This window comes from Astyanax mexicanus, chromosome 7, assembly GCF_023375975.1.
Source record: "Astyanax mexicanus isolate ESR-SI-001 chromosome 7, AstMex3_surface, whole genome shotgun sequence".
NCBI lineage: Eukaryota > Metazoa > Chordata > Actinopteri > Characiformes > Acestrorhamphidae > Astyanax > Astyanax mexicanus.
Genome location: NC_064414.1, coordinates 27,901,971 through 27,923,526, shown reverse-complemented (window position 1 = coordinate 27,923,526; position 21,556 = coordinate 27,901,971). Strand labels below are relative to the sequence as shown.

The 21,556-nt window shown below is 38.7% G+C and overlaps 1 protein-coding gene across 2 annotated transcripts in view; it reads right to left on the bottom strand.

Moving 5' to 3' along the window:
- Window positions 1–21,556, bottom strand: part of sema4ga (sema domain, immunoglobulin domain (Ig), transmembrane domain (TM) and short cytoplasmic domain, (semaphorin) 4Ga) — an 80,127-nt gene that overhangs the window by 23,076 nt on the left and 35,495 nt on the right. For both annotated transcript variants that reach the window (XR_007439949.1, XM_022684900.2), the window contains exons 3-9: window positions 17,308–17,453; window positions 17,017–17,079; window positions 16,833–16,931; window positions 15,428–15,521; window positions 13,902–14,015; window positions 13,437–13,591; window positions 2,117–2,292 (exon numbers count right to left, since the gene is read on the bottom strand). Coding sequence is in view for 1 of the 2 variants with exons in the window: in XM_022684900.2 (XP_022540621.2) it covers window positions 2,117–2,292; window positions 13,437–13,591; window positions 13,902–14,015; window positions 15,428–15,521; window positions 16,833–16,931; window positions 17,017–17,079; window positions 17,308–17,453 (847 nt within the window). In the remaining variant the exon portion in view is untranslated. The remainder of the gene's footprint in view (window positions 1–2,116; window positions 2,293–13,436; window positions 13,592–13,901; window positions 14,016–15,427; window positions 15,522–16,832; window positions 16,932–17,016; window positions 17,080–17,307; window positions 17,454–21,556) is intronic.

Here is a 21,556-nt window from a genome sequence, read left to right as displayed (position 1 = left end):
TTATATTGTTAACACTGGTGGTGATGGGAAAGAGATATATAAAGAGTTTTTTTGTTCTTGAAAAGTGATACAAAATTAAATACAATTGTTATGAAATATCTACCACACTTTTTGTGGATAATATTTGTCAGGTATGGTTTTTACTTCATCTTAATTAAACAAAGGGCACTGATATTATCATATATCCACTATTATGCAGTCCTTTTGTTTATGGCAGAGAGGTACATGCACAGTACTGAAAGGCCCAAACAGTCATATTGTAATAAATCTGTATTTTTTTTTATTGTAATCCCTGGTTTATGTCACCACCAGTGTCATGTACTTCCATAAGGTTTTCTACAGTCAATCATCACACATAAAACACTCTAAATTATTTGTTTATATCTAGTAAGATCATTTTTGAACAATAAATCAGTGTAATTTCTCGCCAATTATGACATGTTTTACGTTTATAATACAAAATATCATAGTCCTACATGACCAATTTCCAAATTCTATTTATTTTATGAAATCAAAAGTAAAAAGCAGCAAAAATGGAGATTACATAAGCTTGCATGAAAAAACTAATGAATTCAAAACAGGATGTTTACACCAGATTCAATTTCACTTATAGACTTTTTGATTGGGAAGTGATTGGGGAGTACATTTTAAAACTTGTTGCAACATCATGTTTAAAGTAAAAATCAGATATGGTGTTCAGCTTTCTAAATCAACATGTGGCTTTAAAGATTCACAAAGTGAAGTTCAGAGAGATGCAGAGGCTGTTTACTCAGGGCTTTTTCCTGCCACATCTTCACATCAGCCCGGAGAACCCGAACCGATAATGAATAAAAGATAACTTGCACTCCAGGCAGCCAGAAAACATGTCAGCCATTTTCTTCAAGATTGTACTGGTGGAGCGAGCCTCAGCCCGAGCTGTGGAAGCCAAACCAGGCATGCCGAGCCTGAGGAGCATGTCCAAATGGACAGCTGAGCTCTCCAACAGACTGGCACCTCACCACATCCATCCTGATGCTATCGAGCGAGAGGGCAGTCCGGAGTCAGCCGCATGCCACCCCCACTCAACCTCAGCATCGGAAAGGCAGGAGCCTTCTGGTAGAACTGCCGCAGCGGATTACACACGAGGAGCTCGTCCACGTCTCCACTGCCGGATCTATTCAATCAGGAGTTAAGATTGGGGAAGTGGGGCTGTTTCTTAAGGCTGGCTTTTATTTTTGATCAATTGAAAACTGTGAGTTTACTAAAGAAAACAATGAACAATGTGCACAAGAGATGATTCTTATTGAATAGAATTGTCCCAATGGACAGTTCTGGTGGAAACAGGAGAGTTTAGGTGCACATTGAATTCTCCCGTGATTTAAGCAGCCGTGGTTTTATGTTTTTTGGATACAATCCGGGTTATCACCCGAACATTCCTTTCAGACAGCTTCCTCTTACAGCGTCCACAGTTAATCCTGTTGGATGTGGTTCGTCCTTCTTTGTGGTATGCTGACATTACCCTGGATACCGTGGCTCTTGATACAAAATCACAAAGACTTGCTGGCTTGGTCACAGAGGCGCCAGAAGACGTGCACCAACAATTTGTCCTCTTTTGAACTCTGGTATGTCCCCCATAATGTTGTGTGCATTGCAATATTTTGAGCAAAACTGTGCTCTTACCCTGCTAACTGAACCTTCACACTCTGCTCTTATTGGTGCAATGTGCAAATAATGAAGATTTACCACCAGGCTGGTACAATTTAGCCATGAAACCTCCCACACAAAAATGACAGGTGTTTCAGTTTCATTGTCCAACCCCTGTATATATATATATGTATGTATTTTGTATATTGTATAAAGTATTTTTGCAATAACTATATAAAAACTTTGCTAATATAATGGTGTGTGATATGATGTGGCAAACCCTTATAGATTAGTAAGGAAAATAACTGATATCTAAATGAAAATCGGAAAGGGCTCAGTTAATACGTGGGTCAATGCTAACTATAAATCCAAACAAAAACGCAGACTGTGTTAACAGTTCATAAAATAACAGATTAACAGATTGCCATCATAATACTCACATGGACATCAGATCCTAAATAAAGCCTTGCCTAGGTTTCATAGAAGTACTTACCACTCCAGCCCAAAGATGCCGTAGAGCACAGTGTCCTGAACCTTGAGACCTTCCAGCATAAACACACTGCGCAACACATTAAAGTGGAACTCGTAGTCAGGCAGAGAACACACCAGCCGGGCCTTCAGGAAGGACGTCCACTTCTTCTGCAGGGTCAGGTAACCTCCTCTGTCACTCTACAAAAGAAGAGAGAATAGAAAATGAGTACCTTAAAAGATACTCTATAAGAGCCAGCAGAACATAGGGTATTTTTATTATTACATGGAATATGGTTGGAGATTTCACACAGTCATGCTGAACCGAAGAAAACAATAAATGAATGAGAGACAACCTAAAAACACTTGGTATGGCATTTATTAATAATTAAAGCAATAATCCAAAAGTTTTGGGGATTTGGGGATTTAGAGCCCTCTTTGGTGAGGAAGAGTAACTTACTTACCGTATTTTTCATACTATAAGGTGCACCTTAAATCCTAAAATCGTCAGTGTGCATTATAATCCAGTGCGCCTTATGTATGAATTTTACCGGTCAGATTGTAAAGGGCAGTAAAGCCGCTCCGCTGAAGTACAGCATTTTACAGGAGTTTCAGTTTAGTTCTCCAGCAGTACTAGCATTAGCTCTTTCGTCATTCATAGGTGAGTATATTGGAATAAAGTGTGCGTATTTACAATGTTAAAACAAGCTACGTGGGAAGAACAGCTGGCTAATATCGCCCTGGCTTACTGAAACACTCAGTGTTCCTCAGTGTAGTGCTGTCGGGTGGCATTAGCTGCTAACTGCAGCTAGCGCTAGCGGTTAGCTGCTAATGATAATATTGCTGCACCCAGCTTTAGTAGAAATCTGGAAATCTAACAATACTGTAAAAAACCAGAAGCGCTTTACTCACCCAAATAAACAGTTTTCAGGAGAGAAATCTGTGTAGACTAACATCCAGCACTTGTTTGACTTTAAAATATTTTTTAAAAGAAATTCAGTTTTGTTTACTTAGCTTAGCTTTACAGGTTGAATGAATTGCAGAATTAGAAGGAAAACAGGGCGACACCCCTGTTCCTTAGTAGTGTCACATAATGCACCTTGTACAGACATGTTATGTGGCCAAATAATATAAAAAAACTACCAGACCACTCTGTTTTAGGAATCAATATATTTGAAGTTGCAGAAATGGTCATCCTATTAACGCCATTTATAAAAAAAAAAATTGTACCCTTACCACTCTGTAATACTACTGTTTTTTAAGTTTAAAAGCAACAATCTTAAGGACTGCCTCTTTAATAATATTTAAATATTTAAAGATGTCGTATGCTACTCGGACAGCAGTCTTTTTTCTCAGCAGTTTTATACGATTCCTTCTTGTTTCACAGTAATCTGCAGGCCTGTTGAGGCTTGCGGTGTTGGTAATGAGATTTTCAAGCCACAGGTTTATAAGATACACATGAGACTACGCTTACACAACAAGACAGCCTCTAAATTGGTCAATAAAGGCTCAATGCTGCTATTACTCAGGGCTAAGAAAATCAGCAGTAAATTCTATTAGTGAAAAAACTGAGCTTGCCAAATGCACAGCACAGTTAAGTGTGAATTTTTCCTGCTTTATACATGGATCAGTTACTTGCTCTTGGCGGTGCTACTTTATTCTGCTGTCAGTGTGATGGTGGGAAATGGGAGCAAGTCGGATTGCATTGGGTGTTTTTTTTTTTTCCCCATGTGAAGAAATTGTACACCCCGTCAGGTGGATCCAGCTAATTTAATTTACACGCTGTCTCCCATAAGAGAATAGCTCTTATTGGACCCTACACCAAATGCCTCTGCATGCATTTTTCTCCAATTTGGAGCCTCCCCAGGGCCAGTGTGTTGTAACAGGCCTAGCGCAGTGGGCTGCACTAAAATATACCACAAATCCCGGCAGAACATCCTCTACTGTAAACTAGTGAAAAGGAGATGATACACATAATCTGCTGTAATTACCTGCTTTCCTGAAAGATTCTCGGCACAAAGATGAGTCTTAAATGTCAAGCAACTGAGCATCATATCTAACACTCTCTTTCTACCAGTAATGATGATCTTAATACATTAATAGGTCTTTTAGGGGAAACTGATTCATAAAAAAACTCTACATTTAGTCAAAAATATTACCTATTTTTTTTGTATGGTCATTTTTCCCCACTATGATTGCATATATAAATTATGAGGTTTTTTTTTATAATATATATAAATGTTTAGAGTCCTGAAGAAAGTTCTTACAGGTATTTGTTCTAACTATAATATACTTGTGTATATAATTTTTTTCAGGTCAAATTTAATATATTCAAAAGTATACTTGGTATCCGTTTTTTTGGATGGTTCATCATAAACAACTAACATTCAAATAACATTCAAATGCAAGTCTATTAAATGCAACTGAACTCTAAGAAGAAAGTAAATACCACTACATTGATTGTAACCCTACATCCAACTCTAACCTTAACTCTAATCTTAACATTCTAAGGCTAGGTTTAGGGTTATATTTAGGTTTTAGATTAAGATTTGGATTAGGGTTAGGTTTTATTGTTGATTAATGGTTAAGGTTAGGACTAGGGTTAGGGTTATGTGTAGGGTTAGGGTTTATAGTGAATCATTTACATTCAACTCAGGGTGAGGTTGCATTTAATACACATTTAGTTAATTATTAGTTGAATGTCAGTTGAGATTTTATGAGGCATCTATAATGGATCATCCAAATAAAGAGTTCCATTTCCTTTCTGAAAAAGAAGTTAATTTAATTCGATTTGTAATTAGTGTCTATGATGTCTACTCTGGGCATCGAAACAAACAAAATTTTAATTATTTTTTATTACATTTAGGATTTTTCATGTAACTATACAACCTTGATGTTTCAGGTTAAGAATGACTGGTCATTGGAAATTAACATATAATATGAACAGGGCTGTCAACGTTAAAGCGTTAACACTCGCAATTATTTTGGAATCAGTAATACATTATTGTTTTTTTTTAAACAAATTCATTAATTAATCTCTATCGAATTGGTCATACATTTTTTTTGTTTAGCACCCCATATTGGATTTATCTCACTTCAATCATACAAGACTATACTAGTATTTTATATTAGTGACACCACTAATATAAATATAATTGCATTTTACATTCCTTACTTTCATTCTTTTATTTACATTTAAATATCTACCATAAAAACTTGCATCTTAAGAAGAAAAAGTGCGCTTAATCGCAGTTAATCACAGAATATTATTCTGATTAATCTGATTAATTTTATCAGTTGACATCATTAAATATAAACTATGGTAAGAGCATGAGATATAATAAAATGAACAAAAAATAATATAATAAATGGCAGTATATCAGTATGTATACTGTTCCTCTTCTTTATTCTCATAAACATATGTGTACAGCATGTCTGTTGTGTGGTGTGGAGGTGAATCCAGGCTGGAAGCAGAGGAATTCAACTCTTCAAGAGAAAACTATTCTTAGAAGAATTTCTCATTCTGCATTTTCCTGTTCCACACTGTGACACTGTGCTTTGGGACCCATAGCAACTGACACGCAACCACCTGCAAGTGAGATCTACTAAAGCTGCACAGACTTTCTGCTTTTCTTTCAGGAAAAGCACCTTTCTTATTGCTTCTGTTGTTTTAATGGGTTTAAACATACGTTTTTGTAATATGATTATGTTTTCAGTGTCATTTGGGCCTGTGTCCTTTATTACAGGACTGCCTAGTGGACCAGTAAAGAGCAGGCTGTTTGCTTACTGACTGGCTGACACCCTTTGCTGAAACCTGTGTGCGCAAGGACCGGCTCTTGTTTGCCAAGAAGAGGCATGTTTTCTTACTGACAGCCTGTGGACTACCACTGTGTCTGAAACGTAAGAATTCTGTATACTCAGACAGAATTCTGTGGCAGGAAAACACCCAGACATCATATGCACAAAGCTTAGTGATCTAGCCTTGTATTTTATCCTGCAAAAATACTAATAGACAACAATACATTGAGCATTGAGTTGTGGATACCATGGCTATGTCATGATGTTGCCTTGTTGCAGGTAATTTTGAAGTATTTCTACTGGTCTATTCATCAAGAATTTTTGACACAGTGTAAGGGACAATTTGTGTGTTCAAATTATATAGTAAACTGAAAATCCACAAAAATGGAGATACTTTTTTTTATTGGACAGCGACGATATGCGTACAATCACACCTGCACATGTCACGTCACACCCATGCAAAGACATATCAGATGTATGCAACCTAGTATGAAAAGGATCTTTAATACATTTGTATTGTACTAAAATGTCTACTAAAATGTGGCCATATATGCAGCTGAAAGAGGGAGACTAGTGCGTTAAAAAATATCAACATTAACATTTTAATATAACATAATAGTCATAGCTTTTAGAAAAACGCGTTTTGGGGAGGGGGTAGTGCACTAAGGGACCCTGTGGTTGCCTTAAACTTTTATTCTTTTTTTTAATTTTATTTCTAATTTTTCACATTTTTTCACCAATTTACACGGTCAATTACCCAACCCACTCACTAGGACTCCCCCTATCACTAGTAATGCCCCAACACACCAGGAGGGTGAAGACTAACACATGCCTCCTCCGATACATGTAAAGTCAGCCATCGCTGCAGCATTGCTGAGCAGCAAGTGCGCTTGGAGGAAAGTGCAGCGACTCGGTTCCAATACATGAGCTCACAGACGCCCTGTGTTGTGGACATCGCCCTAGGAGTGATGTAGGGAGAGAGCGCCATCTACCCACCCGGAGGGAGCAGGGCCAATTTTTGCTTCCCTTTTATTCTTTAAGAAAGTTTTTTTTATACTTTTTATTGAGTAAAAACCTTGAGTTGATACTTCAACTTCTACAGGAGTATTTTTTTTTAAATCCTAGTATCTACACTTCTACCTGAGTAATCAATGTAAATATTTTTGACAGCTTCAGCAGTTATAACACAACAGCTACTGGCTTTTGTCCAGCATCTCTACTGCATTGTCCAGCATCGCTAGCTACATAGGTAAAGACACACCAGCTACTGCCCTTATTAAACATCACTACTGCAGCAATATAATACTGGTCTCACTCAACAACAGCACTGCAGTTATAACACACCAGCCACTGGCCTTGTCCAACACCTCTACCTTAATAATAATAGCACATTGGCTACTGGCCTCCCTAAAATGCTACAGACCTCATCTAATGTGCTAGCGCAGTGTTAGCACAGTGGCTACTGGCTAGTAGCTGGTTATTTAAAATCACTTGCGGATTATTTTTCTAGAGCATTTCCAAAATGTTTTAAATACCACCATAAAGAGCTCAACTACTTTCATAAGTCAACAAACTGCTACTTGCCTATGTTAGCCTTTGTTCTGCAAGTGCATCAAAAATATCTATTCCTACATGTGTATAAATATTTGATATTTGATAGAGAATGACCCTGCAGCAAACTATATATATATACCCTCACCAGCCACTTTATTAGGTACACCTTGCTATTACCAGGTTGGCCCCTTTTTGCCTTCAGAACTGCCTTAATCCTTTGTGGCAAAGATTTAACAAGGTACTAAAAACATTCCTCAGAGAGTCTGATCCATATTGATATAATTGCATCACGCAGTTGCTGCAGATTTGTCGGCTGCACATCCATGATGCAAATCTCCCGTTCCACTACATCCCAAAGGTGCTCTATTGGACTGAGATCTGGTGACTGTGGACAATCTTCTATTGTCCAATTTTGGTGAACCTGTGTGAATTGTAGCCTCAGTTCTGTTCTTAGATAATAGGAGTGGCACCTGTTGTGGTCTTCTGCTGCTGCTGTAGCCCATACGCCTCAAGGTTGGACGTGTTGTGTGTTCAGAGATGCTCATCTTCTGCAGACCTCGGTTGTAACAAGTGGTTATTTGAGTTACTTTAGCCTTTTTATCAGCTGGAACCAGTTGGGCCATTCTCCTCTGACCTCTTGCATCAACAAGGCATTTGCTCCCACAGAACTGCCACTCACTGTACAGTATATATATATTTTTGGACCATTCTCTCTAGAGATGGTTGAGTGTGAAAATCCCAGTAAATCTAAAATACCCTTAAATCACATTTCTTCCCCATTCTGATGCTCAGTTTGAACCACAGCAGATCGCCTTGCCTTGTCTACATGCCTAAATGCATTAAGTTGCTGCCATGTGATTGGCTGATTTGCGTTAATGAGCAGTTGGACAGGTGTACCTAATAAAATGGCCGGTGAGTGTATATCTTTAGGAATAAATTACAAGAACAGTAAGAAAAATAATAGAGGCTGAATAATCAAGCATAAAACATAAAACATATTCAAATGATTTGTTTTTCACTTTTTCACAGGGGCATCTACATGGGGATGAACAGTGACAAGATTAATTTGAGTGGGTAGAAAGCCTGGCTGAGTCTGTGTTTGCAATGTAGTTTCACTGCTAGCACACAGATAATGAAGGATAATCTCCTCATTAAAGTGACCCTGCTGCGTGAACTGACACAGAAAGAGCACAATCCACCCACAGTGTGCTCAGAGCGCTACTGTAACTGCAGACGAGCCTCTTTTACATTCGAGTGCCACTGTAAATAAACAAGCTATTACATTCTTAATTCCAGGTAGCCCAGCAAACCTAAAATTACCAGTATCCTGTCATTCAGCAATTCATAGAATAATATCATTTCTATCTGAGGCCTATTTACTGTAGTTAGACAGCACACCCAGATGTTACAGATGTGTTTATTGGTCACAACAATTCTTAGTTTGGGCATGAAAGCAAAGGTAAAAAATAAACTAGCCCCATTTGGAAAAGTACCATCTAATTGTTCTTAGAAATCTCTGCACACTGAAATCTACACATATTCATGCACATTTTGAGATTTATAAAATATAAGATATAAAAATATTTAGTTTAACTGAAACTGGAAATTTTAATCAGAACTTAAAAAGATAAGGCTATCCCACTATTTCCCTTTTGCCTCCTTTAGGCCCTGCCTTAAAAAGTTTTTGTCTCTATGTCCTCTATTGCTAAATGTACATCATTATTTGTAAGTTGATTTGGATAAAACACTTGCCAAATATAATTTAATATAATGTAATGTAATGTAATGTAATATTCATACGTTTATTGATTATTTTACTTACTCAATATCAGGGATTCAAAACCCTCACCCACTAAACCGTGGCCCACTTAACCCATCATAAAAGGTCCAATGGACTGCATAAATATTTAATGGACCATTTAAAATCTAAATGAATACAGCACAACAATCAATCTAGATAGAGATGCACCAAAGTTGTTTTTTTTGGACCGAAACTGAAAGTAGGCAGGTTTTCATAAATGTTGCCACTTTTTTCACCATTTCATAAATTAAATAGCCCAAATATAATATATTTATGCAAAAAGACAGAAATGTTTTACAGTATCATAACTATTTATGTGTCATGTGTATTGGTCATGTGACTGTACTAGGCCAGACCAATCAATGAGCTGAAACTTAATATATCTTTTTAGTTTTGCAAATAATTTACATAATATCTGCCACATCTTAAGTTATGGTTGTTGAGCAGTTGAATAGCTACAGTACCAGTCAAAAGTTTGGACACACCTTCTCATTCGATGTTTTTCTTTATCTGTTTTTTAATAGTTAATAGTTAAGACATAATTACCATTAAGGGACACAAAAGCCCTATCCGGACAGGCTTAGTTTCTCAAAGAAGTTGTGAAAAATTCCCACTTCTACTGATAAAACTGTTGCATCCGGACTGCAAATGAAAAAGCTTTCTCGGTCACAACATCACATTCAGTAGCTCCTCCATTTTCACTCGCTGTTGTGTTTACATGGATCTCCGTGGAAACGCGCACCCAAAGTGTAATTATGGTGCGTGGCAGTGAACAAATAGCTATTTTATTAAACGCGAGGTGATGAAACTCAGAGATGTGCATTCGGACGGGACTAAAATTACTGGAGGACCACAGAGTTCATCAAAAATCGCAGGTAATTCAGAGGACCCCCGATAAAAGAGAAAATTACCCCAGGAGAAATTATTCCCATCCGGATAGGGCTAAATATGGAATTGCGTAGTAAACAAAAACAGTGAAGGAAAAGCAGCAACTATTGTTCAGCATCTTCAGAAACTCCTTCAAGATGCTGAGAAAACTATTCCAGGTGACTCTCCCTCATGAAGACACTGAGATCTGCAGGTCTGTCCTCAAAGCAAAAAGTGTTGCTTAGAAGAATCAAAAGTATAAAACATATTCTGGTTTAACACTTTTGTCAAAAACAATTTTGCATGTGTTCCTGTTTAGCCTTAATGTCTTCAATATTAAATATACAACGCAAAAACACACTGAGATAAAATGAGAATGAAAATCTTTGACTGGTACCGTATATTTATATAAATAAATACCGTACATAGCTGATGTGCACAGGCAAACCACTGCTCTGTGATAAAACATTAAAGAGCAGAATATCCTATTCTTCGCTCCACTACCTTCTTTATGAATGTGTCTTCATGAATTACTTATAAAGTGGTGGATAATTGGACTGTTTTTATGTCATATTATATTTAATTATTTTCCAGTTTCCATTCCGCTTTTAAATTCAAGCAAACCAACTGTCCCCCACTTTCATTAAATCCTGCCCCTAAACCCTGACTTCCCAACCATAGCTAAAACAGTAGCAAAAGCTCTAATAAGATATTGTGTAATATTGATACATAATGTGTTGTGTTTAACTGCATTAAATTACAGTACTGTGACCCAAAATGGAACTTAGCAGATAAGAAGATAATGATGAAGACAAAACTACATCTCGGTATCGTACAGTATATCATCACTATCCAATGAAAAAATATCCAAAGAAAGTATCCTTAAAACAGCAATTTTATAGAAGAGAGAACTTTTTTTTTAAGTTTTAATGGAAGTCAATGTAAAAAAGAGTTTATTTCAGGTCATTTTAAGTGTTTCTATTGGTCTGTTCATCAAGAAATTTTAGCGAAGTGTCAGGGACAGTTTGTCTGTTCAAATTATGGAGTAAACTTAAAATCGACCAAAATTGAGACATCTGTTTTTCATTGGACAGCGACGATATGCTCTTCGGCTGCAATAGCAAGCATATAATGTATTCTGTTTTTTAATGCCATTGCGAGGCATTCCAAAAGAAGGAACTTGATCAACTGGAGCTCTGTTAACTGTCAGCCTGTGATCAGTATGTAGGGAATATAAAGAAGGAGGCACTGATTTAGGGAGCATGTAGAATGAAATGAAGATGAAACCTGCTTCTGTTGCTGCAGGAGTCGACTCTCAGTTGAGGGGAGCTCAGACAGTTCAGAGCTGTCTGATAGGGGCTGTTTTTGGGTGTGCACTCATCACTGTCATTGCATTAAATAAGCAACCAGCCGCATCTTGACCTTGGACTCTGTGCCAAATTCCTAATGGAAACCATGGCAGAGCATCCTGTCCAAGTAAACAGAAGGAGTCTACACTCTAATAGGCTTTGACTGGCCGAGGAGGATGCACCATACCGCACCTGACTGAGAGCTGGCCATCTGACGCTCCAGAGCGAGAGAGACAATGAATGAACTTATTTAATAAATAAATAAGTAAAGTGAGCGACAGCAGGTAGCCTGTAGTTATCCGAGGCTTCTGCTTTGATCGGAGTGTAAAGGTAGACCAGAGGTTGGAAGGGAAGGAAGAAAGAGAAAGAGAGAGAGAGCAGGGTCTGGGGAATGGAGCTGCCGGTAAAAGAGATGCTTGGCAACAGCACTGCTGTGAAAACCCTATTAGGGACCTTGTAGAAATACACACTTCAAAATGAAGAGCATTCTGAGGGTAAAGGCCTCTCCCAGCTGAGAAAAAAGCCCACTCATACACACACACTTACACACAAACATACACACGCAGAATGGGAATGCTTTCTACTAGATTTTGAAGTATTGCTATAAGGATTTTGATAGCTTTCAGTTAGAATAGGCACCCCCCACCTAATCCCCAACTCCTCCACTCGTCCCAAACGTACTGGATGGAGCACCATCACCTTAGTGCTGTGAGCTTTATGCCACTTTATACAACTTAAAGTAGTTGAAAGCGTTAATTAAAAGGGGTGTCTACAAGCATCTGGACATACGGTGTAGCAGTATATACAGCTCTGGAAAAAAATTAGAGATCACTTAAAGTGTCATAAAGTTTTACAAAAGCAGTGTGTAAGACTGGTGGAGGAGAACATGTCAAAATGCATGACAACTGTGATTAAAAACCAGGGTTATTCCACCAAATATTGATTTCTGAACTTTTAAAATTTTATGAATATAAACCTGTTTTCTTTGCATTATTTGAGGTCTAAAAGCTCTGCATCTTTTTTGTTATTTCAGCCTTTTCCTATTTTCTGCAAATAAATGCTCTAAATAACAGTACTTTTTTGGAACATGGGAGAAACTTTGTCCATAGTTTATAGAATAAAACAGCAATGTTCATTTTACTCAAATATATACCTAAAAATAGCAAAATCAGAGAAACTTATTCAGAAACTGAAGTTGTCTCTTAATATTTTCCAGAGCTGTATATGTAATATAGTATATACATAAGTAATATGCAAGAGTCAAGAATCATATACAAGTTAAACAGTGATTTTGAAGGTTTGTGAACCTTTGAGAATTTTCCATATTTCTGCATAAATATGAACTAAAATATTATCAGAGTCCTAAAGTAGATAACAAGAACCCAGTTAAACAAATGACACAAAACTATTATACTTAGTCATTTATTTATTAAAGAGAATGGTCCAATTTGACCATTCACATTTATGTCGCATGTCCATGGATCGAATACGTATCTGATTTAGAACCAATTATGAAATCGGATTTGAAAACATTGAATTTGACACGTTCACACAGCCATGAGAAAATCCAATCTGAGCCACATTGAGCAAAAAATCAGATTTGAGTCACAGCCTGGTAATATAAAGGTATTATGGTTTGTGTGTGTGTGTGTTTGTGTATGTGATTTTACAGGTTCACAATATGAAAATAGCTGTGTTTAACAGCACCATAAAAAGGGTATTTGTCTTGTATTCTGGTGCGTATGTATTATCTGATTAAGCTGATAAATCACGGACAGCATGTGCGGCATTACATCACTAAGTCATTATCTTTCCAATTATGTGAAGGCACGTTCCGAGATAAAATAGTGCCTGACCTCCACTTCATCAGTGCTTGAGCAAATGAACCACTACATCTTCTAAACATTCGTCATGGGGAGGAATGAGAGGTGAGGTTAAGAACGTGTGCTGAGCGCATGAGGGGATTTGCTTCGTACCTTACAGACGCGGGCCACGCGGGCCACCCTGCTATGACTGAAGTACGGGCTGTGCTCCTGGCTCTTCTCCGTGAAGAAGAAATAGATCTTATCGTCGTCTCCCACAGAGCTGTTCACACTCTCCTTCACCAGCGCAGAGCCCACAAAATCAGCTTCTGCACGAGACCAGACCAGACAGCGCGCTGTTAATAAAAGGGCTTACAGATTGCAGACAAAGGCTGCTGGCCCTGCTGAGCCACTGGAGAAAACAGTGGACAATTACCAGTATGCAAATTATAAATAATAAGGCATAAATTTTAATTCTTAAACATGCTGCAGTTAAGTCTGAGAAGTAAGCAGTAAAGCATGCAGACAGTAAGAAAGGAAAGCTGTTAAACTGGAGACTAGTGATAGGGTAGATGTCTATAAATACACAGGCTGTAGCTATACTGCAGATATATGTTCCATATGCGATGGTGCACTCACCGTAAAGCCAGCGAGTTGGGGCCTCCTCCGTCCTCAGCATGGGGTTTGGCGAGTTCCGGCGAATGTCTGGAGAGCTCCAGAACTCATACTGAGATGCTGTGTACATTTGCCCATCTGAAAAGAGGAACAGATCCAAAATCCTGGGAACAGCTTTATGATGTAATGTGGAAAATGAATACCTCAATAAACATGATTATATGATTTCAAACAAGAACAAACACACAACATAAAGATACTAGGGGTGAAAATCTCTAGGCACCTTACGATTGGATTTGATTATGATCATCGATTACGATTATCGATTCATCTTGATGTGTCTTTTTCTTCTATACAGGATTTATTTTTTCTTCTTTGTATGACTTCTTCATACTTTTAAAGTCAAGTATCTGTAATCATCCACAATGAATACACTACTTTTACGGATCTTTGGCACTATTTCTATTTAAAAATCATAGTCATTTCAAAAAATCAAATTATTAATACGAAATCTAGGATTAATGTTGTTCGTGTAATGGTTAGGCAAGCTTGAGCCACAATATTAGAACCAGCTACAAGGAAAACAGAAACAAGAAGTTCATATGTGTGCACATATGTGTGTGTCTGAGAGAGAGACAAAATGAGTGAGAGAGAGAGAGAGAGAGAGAGAAACAGAGCCTAAGTCTGAGAGTCGTCAGCACAGCAACAATGTTTCAACAGTTTGGTAGAAAATCAAGTGGATGAAAGTAGCGGATGACTCTACAGGTAGATTTCTGGATTACAGTATGTGTTCACTGGCACTTAAGCCCCGAAACATCTTATTCATTTCAATGAAGAGAGTCACAGCATGCCGCAGTGCATGCTGGGTTGCGTTGGCTGTGTCCAGCCAATCAGGAAAAAGCAGGCTGCCACTTCACACACAGACGAGCCTCACACACACAGAACAGGAGCATTTTAACCATGAAAGATAAGCTGAAAATGGCAGAATATGAATTTATAGAACTCTAGTTTACAATGAGGTTTACTAAAAATGTTGCTGTTTGCTTCTGTTGCATCATTTGAATTAAAAAACGTCACAGACACGCCCACACCCTGCCAGCCGAGCGATTGGGTACGACGACATGCGTTGCAGAAAAGTGCCAGTGGACACACACCTTTACCGTTTGTGTTAACTGGACATTATACACATCCTCTTCAAATAACAAACCCAGTCTCACTACACTCTGCACGACACAGTCATTTATATCACGTTTAAAGGGCAGAAATGGCCTATTTGAGGCAAGTAAAGTGATCCAGACTAGTGCTGCTGCCTAACACCTTTATGTTAATACATGTTACAATAAAGGAGCAGACAGGCTGTTTACTACCTCAACAGCAACCAGCATGACTTTGAAACACACCACAGAAAACGTAAATTTGTCTTGTGCTCGATTGTGTAGGATCATTGTCCTCAACCTGACAACCCACACAAGAGCTCCACCTCTGGGGCAGTGTTTTAAAACTGGACTATGGAACTTGGCTTTAGTGGCTGGTGCTGACTGATGACTTACCAACAAGCAGGCCAGTGTATCCTTTCGCAGGATCATATGGGCACCGCTCCCGACCCTCTTCAAACACAGATGAAATCTTAAACTCCCGATCATCCTAAAAAATACAAGAGTGTCACATCAAAAACATAAAGCACTAAGGACAGTCTATCCAACAAAGATAAAATATACAGCTCAGAGGAAGTGACAGTTCAAGGAGCAACCAAAAATATGATAAACATGGTACAAAAAGTAAGGTAATTTCTTTGTAGTAACCAAGGTTACTGTTGGAAAGTGTGTTAATTTCCCTTTTAAATGGAGCCACATCTGTAAGGAACATGCATATGTGGGATTAGCAGTAGAGCAATGAGGGTATATGGGTTGCGTCCATGAAAAATTTGCCAAATCTTCGCTGCCAATTTTAAACAGCTTATTTTGATGTTGTTATTGACAATTGTTTTGAGCTTTTGCTCCCCCTAGGTTCTGCCAATCAGGTGCCTGATTGCCTGATTGGCACCTGACTGGCAGCACCTGTGAGCGTAGGCTCTAAAGTGCTACAGTGGTCAGTAGGTGTCTGCTGCCACGTTTGACTGATCGAGATAGGGTCTGTGCGATATGGCAACTTCAAACTGGTGTTTAGCAAAACTATGTTTTGGCATTATTTGGAGTAAGCTCTAGTACCAGTATCTCCAAATTAAAGGCCAAGGTCTATAAAATGAGGGATGTTAGAGACAGGCTGCAAAGAAGACGACACCCCAAGAAGACTGTCAAAATGTCAGTGTCAGTGTTGAATATATGGCATCAAAACAGGGTCAAAACCACAACATTTAAATTTGAAAACGAAAGGACTATTATTGATATCAAAACATTTAAAATCATGTCTGTTAACAATATTAAATATTGAATGGAGAGTTTAATATTCGGTTTTGTGTTTTAGATTCATAAGGAATCTGTTTGCGCTTTCAGTATTTTTAGTCCCCAACCACCTGTACAAAGAGGGTCAAAACTAATCGAGAAGTGCAGCTGAGAGAAGCGCAACTGAGTAAAAAAATACTTAAAACGTGAACAGATTCCTGTAACAGTCCTTTCGTTTTCAAATTTTAATTTTGTGGTTATGGATTATACTTTTGGTTCTCAAAACTTTTGACCCTATTTTGACACCTTATGAATTAGCTGTTTGCCATTGACGGAGAAGATTTGGCAACTTTTTCATGGGTTTAACCCACAAACTCAGCTCTGCTGCTCATCCCACCAATGCACGAATGTTTCTTTCAAATGTGGCGGCATTTAAAAGGGAAATGAACCGACTTTCCAACAGTATTTAAGATACTTAACAAAGAAATATTTAATTTACCAAACACAAATTTCCTTACTTTTTGTGCTATGATAAAGTTTTATTGTGAATCCTACTGGTATTGTGATAACTCACGATATATGCACAGAGTGGGCTGAATGCGTGAGTCCCGCATGTGTATAAGTGGGTGGTGTTGAATCTCTGCAGGAAACGGATGTGATTGAAACACTCTGTCTGTAAGAGGAATAAAAGCATGTCAGTAAAGTCGAGAGAAAAGTAGAAAGGGCTCGTCAGTAGAGCAACACATAAAGGCCTTGACCTTGTTATCTTTCCCTTTGTTTAAGCAGAGCTGCTTCTGGTCTTCTGGTGCCTCCCAGTCGATCTGCACAAGTAAAAGATTGACAAAGTCCTTTAATTGGTACGTCTCATGAACACACTTCCTAAGCAATGTTTTCCTTTCTGCTAGGAGAAGATCTAGAGTTCAGAATCCTCACAAAACTAATCTATTTTCCCACTGTGAATCCAGACTGTGTCATATGACTCATACAGGTGATTTGAAGAACACTGAGAAGAGTGTCTGTTGTGAGGGGCACAGTGGAGTGGTACTCACAGTGTGACTGGAGCTGGAGATATTAGCAGCTTGCAGGGCATACAGAGCCCCTCTGGCTCCAACATACAGCACTCCAGCTTCTTCCTCCAGCAGGAGCGTACTGTAGTTCAACGTAGATCCACTGAAGCGCCTGCACCCCCACAGCCCTGATACACACACACAAAGAAAACACACACAAAGGTCTCAACCAAAGTGCACATACAGATTAAAATATTATTATACACATTAATACAATTGCTACTCCCCTATGTGCGGCAGTAAGCACCATGAAGCAGGATTAATGTTGACGCCATGGGTGAAGGAGATTCATGGTTAGTTCGTAGTAAGTTCATTTTTCTTTCACGCAATGTTCCAAGAGGCTGCTAGAGTAGTTAAAAAAGATGTAAATGTTTTTGTAAATCTATATCTCACTCACGTTTAGCGAACAAGTTAGCCTTAGAAACCATAGTTTTCTCTTCCACCTTAAATGTGGCAGCTCGACCAGCACAAGCTAATTAGTGTCAAGTTCTATTTTTTTCTCACTCAATGTTACTAGAGCACTTAATCAAGACGTATAATTTTTAGTACATTTATATCTCACTTGCCTTCAGCAAGTTTTTCATTCCACCTTTAAATCAATCCAAATATTTAAAAAATAATAAATTCAATACATTTTTCAAGGTATATTCTGATACTGACATTGGGTGCAAGTGTTTGACTTCCACTGAAAGGTAAAAAATGTTTTTTTTTTCTCCTGTAAAATGATTGTTTTGGAGATGTAAGGTTTCATATCGGCATCGATATGACTACCGAATTTTCAGGACTATAATGTGCACCATATTATAAGGCGCACTATCAATGAACATCTATTTTCTGGTCTACTTTTATACATAAGTCGCCATGTCTAATTCAGCAGGTCTCGCCACTCTAATTCTAAAAAAATATATATATATTTTTTTAAAGTCAAATGAACACTGGATGTTAATCTACACAGATTTGTCTCCTGAAAACTGTTTATTTGGGTGAGTAAAGCGCTTTCATTTACTTACAGAAAGCTTAGAGTTCCAGTATTTTAGTACGGTTAGCAGGGCTTAGCGCTAGTAAATGCTGCCTGAAAGTGCTACACTGAGGAAATTTGAGTGTTCCGGTAAGCCTGGGCGCTATTTGCTAGCGGTTTGTCCCACGTAGCTTGTTTTAATACGGTAAACATGCAGACTACAGGCCGATATACTCACCTCTGAACGGCGAAAGAGCTAGCACTGCGGTTAGTGGCTAATGCTAATACTGCTCCAGTCTGGAGAAATGTCACTGAAACTCCTGTTTAATGCTGCACTTCAGTGGAGTGGCTTTATTGCTTCTTACAACCTGACTGATAAAATTCATACATGAGGTGCACTGGATTATAAGGCGCATGGTAAAATTTAAGAATTTTAGGTACGCCTTTCAGAGCGGAAAATGATAAACAAATGATATATTTGTTTCATAAAACAAAGACAACTGCGTTACACCAATAGTGGCAGTGTTCCCAATTTCTTTACAATCACAGTTTAATACAATGCGCTTGACGTTTATCTGCTGAGTGATTCAAAGACATCAGTGACATCACCGACAATCAACACTGTTTGTGTGCAGAGCTCTTTAAATGAGGCCACGTGAAACCAAACACAGTATCAGTTCCTGGAGCGTAGGCAGGGCCCTTTCAGCACAAGGTGTGTACGGCACAATTACACAGACGGCAGCCGGCTGCTTCCGTGTTTGCTGTAGACTAGAATCCTTTTACTGGTGATGGTATGTTTATGTTGCAGTGTTTTCCTGTTGACGCTGTAAAAGCAAAACCACACTGACAACATAAACTGGCGACGCACACATTCTGCTCATCCAGCCTCTCCTGCGTGGGTGTGTCTGGCAAGCCGAGCTTTAGGTGCAGTAAGGGGACAGATTGTGCACTGCATCCAGATTTGGCAACGCATAAACTGCATTCAATCAACAGGAGGAAGAGAGATGTTAAACACAACTGGGGAGTGACAGGGGAGTCATCTTCAGAAAGAAAGGAATAGAGAAAGTATAAATAAGGTGCAGTGTTCCTCTCTGCTGACACATGCCTATCTAAAACAAACACACTGCTATATACAGTGTATCCTTAAAGAGCAAGCTATAAATCTAATCACACTTATGTTTAATATCTACAAGAACTTTTCATCACCTATATAATATAAACTACAAATTTGCCCTAGATTAAAAAAGAGGCCCACTCAGCACTGCCATTAAAAAATGATCATTTAGCCAAACTGTGGCAAAAAAGCACTTTCAGTGTTCACGCTAAAAAAGAGAAAATATAGAATAATTTATACCAATAATTACATTTTAAAAATATATATTACTCTTCAGGTGGTCCAGCAGACTAAGGTGTAGCCACTATGATCCAAGGATTGCTGGGTCATGCTGCTTGCCATCAGCAGCCAGAATCAGAGAGAGCACAACTGACCCTCCCCCATCTGGGTGGGTGAATAGGGATCTCTCTCTCCTCACTCCCAGTGTGAAGTTGGTCAGCACAGCCGTCTGTTAGCTGATGTATCAGAGCCAGGGTTGCTGCACTTTCCTCTAAGCACTGGCTACTCAGTAATTCTACATCAGCGGTTGCTCAACAATAGGCGATGGTTCTAGTCCTCACCCTCCTAGCGTTGGGAGCATTACTAATGAACAGCAAGCAAGCGGTGCTGCAGCATGGAAGCTACAAGTGGGCTGGTTCAGCTGAAACCTTAACTGCTACACTGCCTAAAAAGCCTCGGGATGTCTCAAAAAAGATCAGTGACCAAAGAAGGAATAAAACAAGAGGTAAACATTGGCAGTGAGGTCGAACGTGCCCAAGTCTTTAATGGCTTTGCTTGAGAGCAGTGAGGGCACATCATGAGATCTAGATTAGGCTACAGCAAGATACAATTGTAGGCTACTCAAATATAGATGTAGTAATAGTAGTAATATACTTGGACTTCACAAAGTAGTAACTTTAGCTCTGAGGTGAGTATTTTTGAAGCAGTGGGATTTTTCCAGTTTAACAGGCTTGGCTTAGCAAACGTTGCATAAAGCTAGGTTAGCTAACTACCGATAAAGTTCACAGGGGCAATTTATAATGTGCAAACAGTAAAAACACTCCAAATTATTCACGTATTCACTCATCTTGCATTGGATTGTGTAGATTTAGCCTCCTCAACTCCTCAACTCCGCAACCCATGTGAGCTTTGCATCTGGGAAGGGGGGCGGGGCAACAACTCTCTGTGGCATTTTGAAATTGGACTGCTGAGGCTATTTCATGCACACGCTCGCTCTCATTTCCTACAGAATGATCCTTTAACAAAATCTGCTTTAAATATATATTTTTAATAATTACTTTTTTTTACATTAGTTTTGATTCCTACTTATTTAATGTATTGATGTAACAGCTTGTTTTTATGGATTCATATGTGCCTAATTCAACAACTTTTTTCAGTGCAGGCCTCACTGCACCTTAACCATTAATTAAACATCATTCTTTAGCAAGGGGTTGTGCACGTGTGCACTAAAGACTTACAGAAGGGCTTACAGAGCTCTTCATACCAGATAACACCTGTTTCTACACATATCTGGCATTTCAGTTCTCGCTAAACGTGCAAACACTCACATACATACAAACACATGCACGCCCGCACACACACACAAACAAACACAGACTTATATACAGTGTTGGGAAGTAACGGATTACATGTAACGGCGTTACGTAATCAGATTACAAATTATAAGTAACTGTAATCCGTTACAGTTACTGCTTCAGTAAGTGGTAATCAGATTACAGTTACTCTGCTAAAATAAAAGGGTTACATTGCGGTACTTTCCTATTTTTGCTCTTCCAATCCAACACTGACAAAACGCAAATAACATTTTGCGCTGAAATCGCTCTGATATGACAGGGAACTGTCTGCCCCTCCTCCCGTCTCGCTGCACACACACACACACAGGGAGGAGGGGCAGACAGCGGCTCCGCACACACAACGAGACGAAATTAACTGACATTTTGGTCAACGAATAAAAACGAGACGAAAATATTTGGCAGGAACGAAATCCAATCAGAACTGATTTAGTTCTGTGAAAGGAAGGGACCAGTTAAGAAGAGATCCAATCACTGCTACTTTAGCGAAGGTGGCGCCGCGCGCTCAGTTACAAACCCGGGAATTAACCTGTCGATACTTACGGAGCTCGACTGGAAGTTAACTCGTTCAGCAGGGAGAGAGAGAGG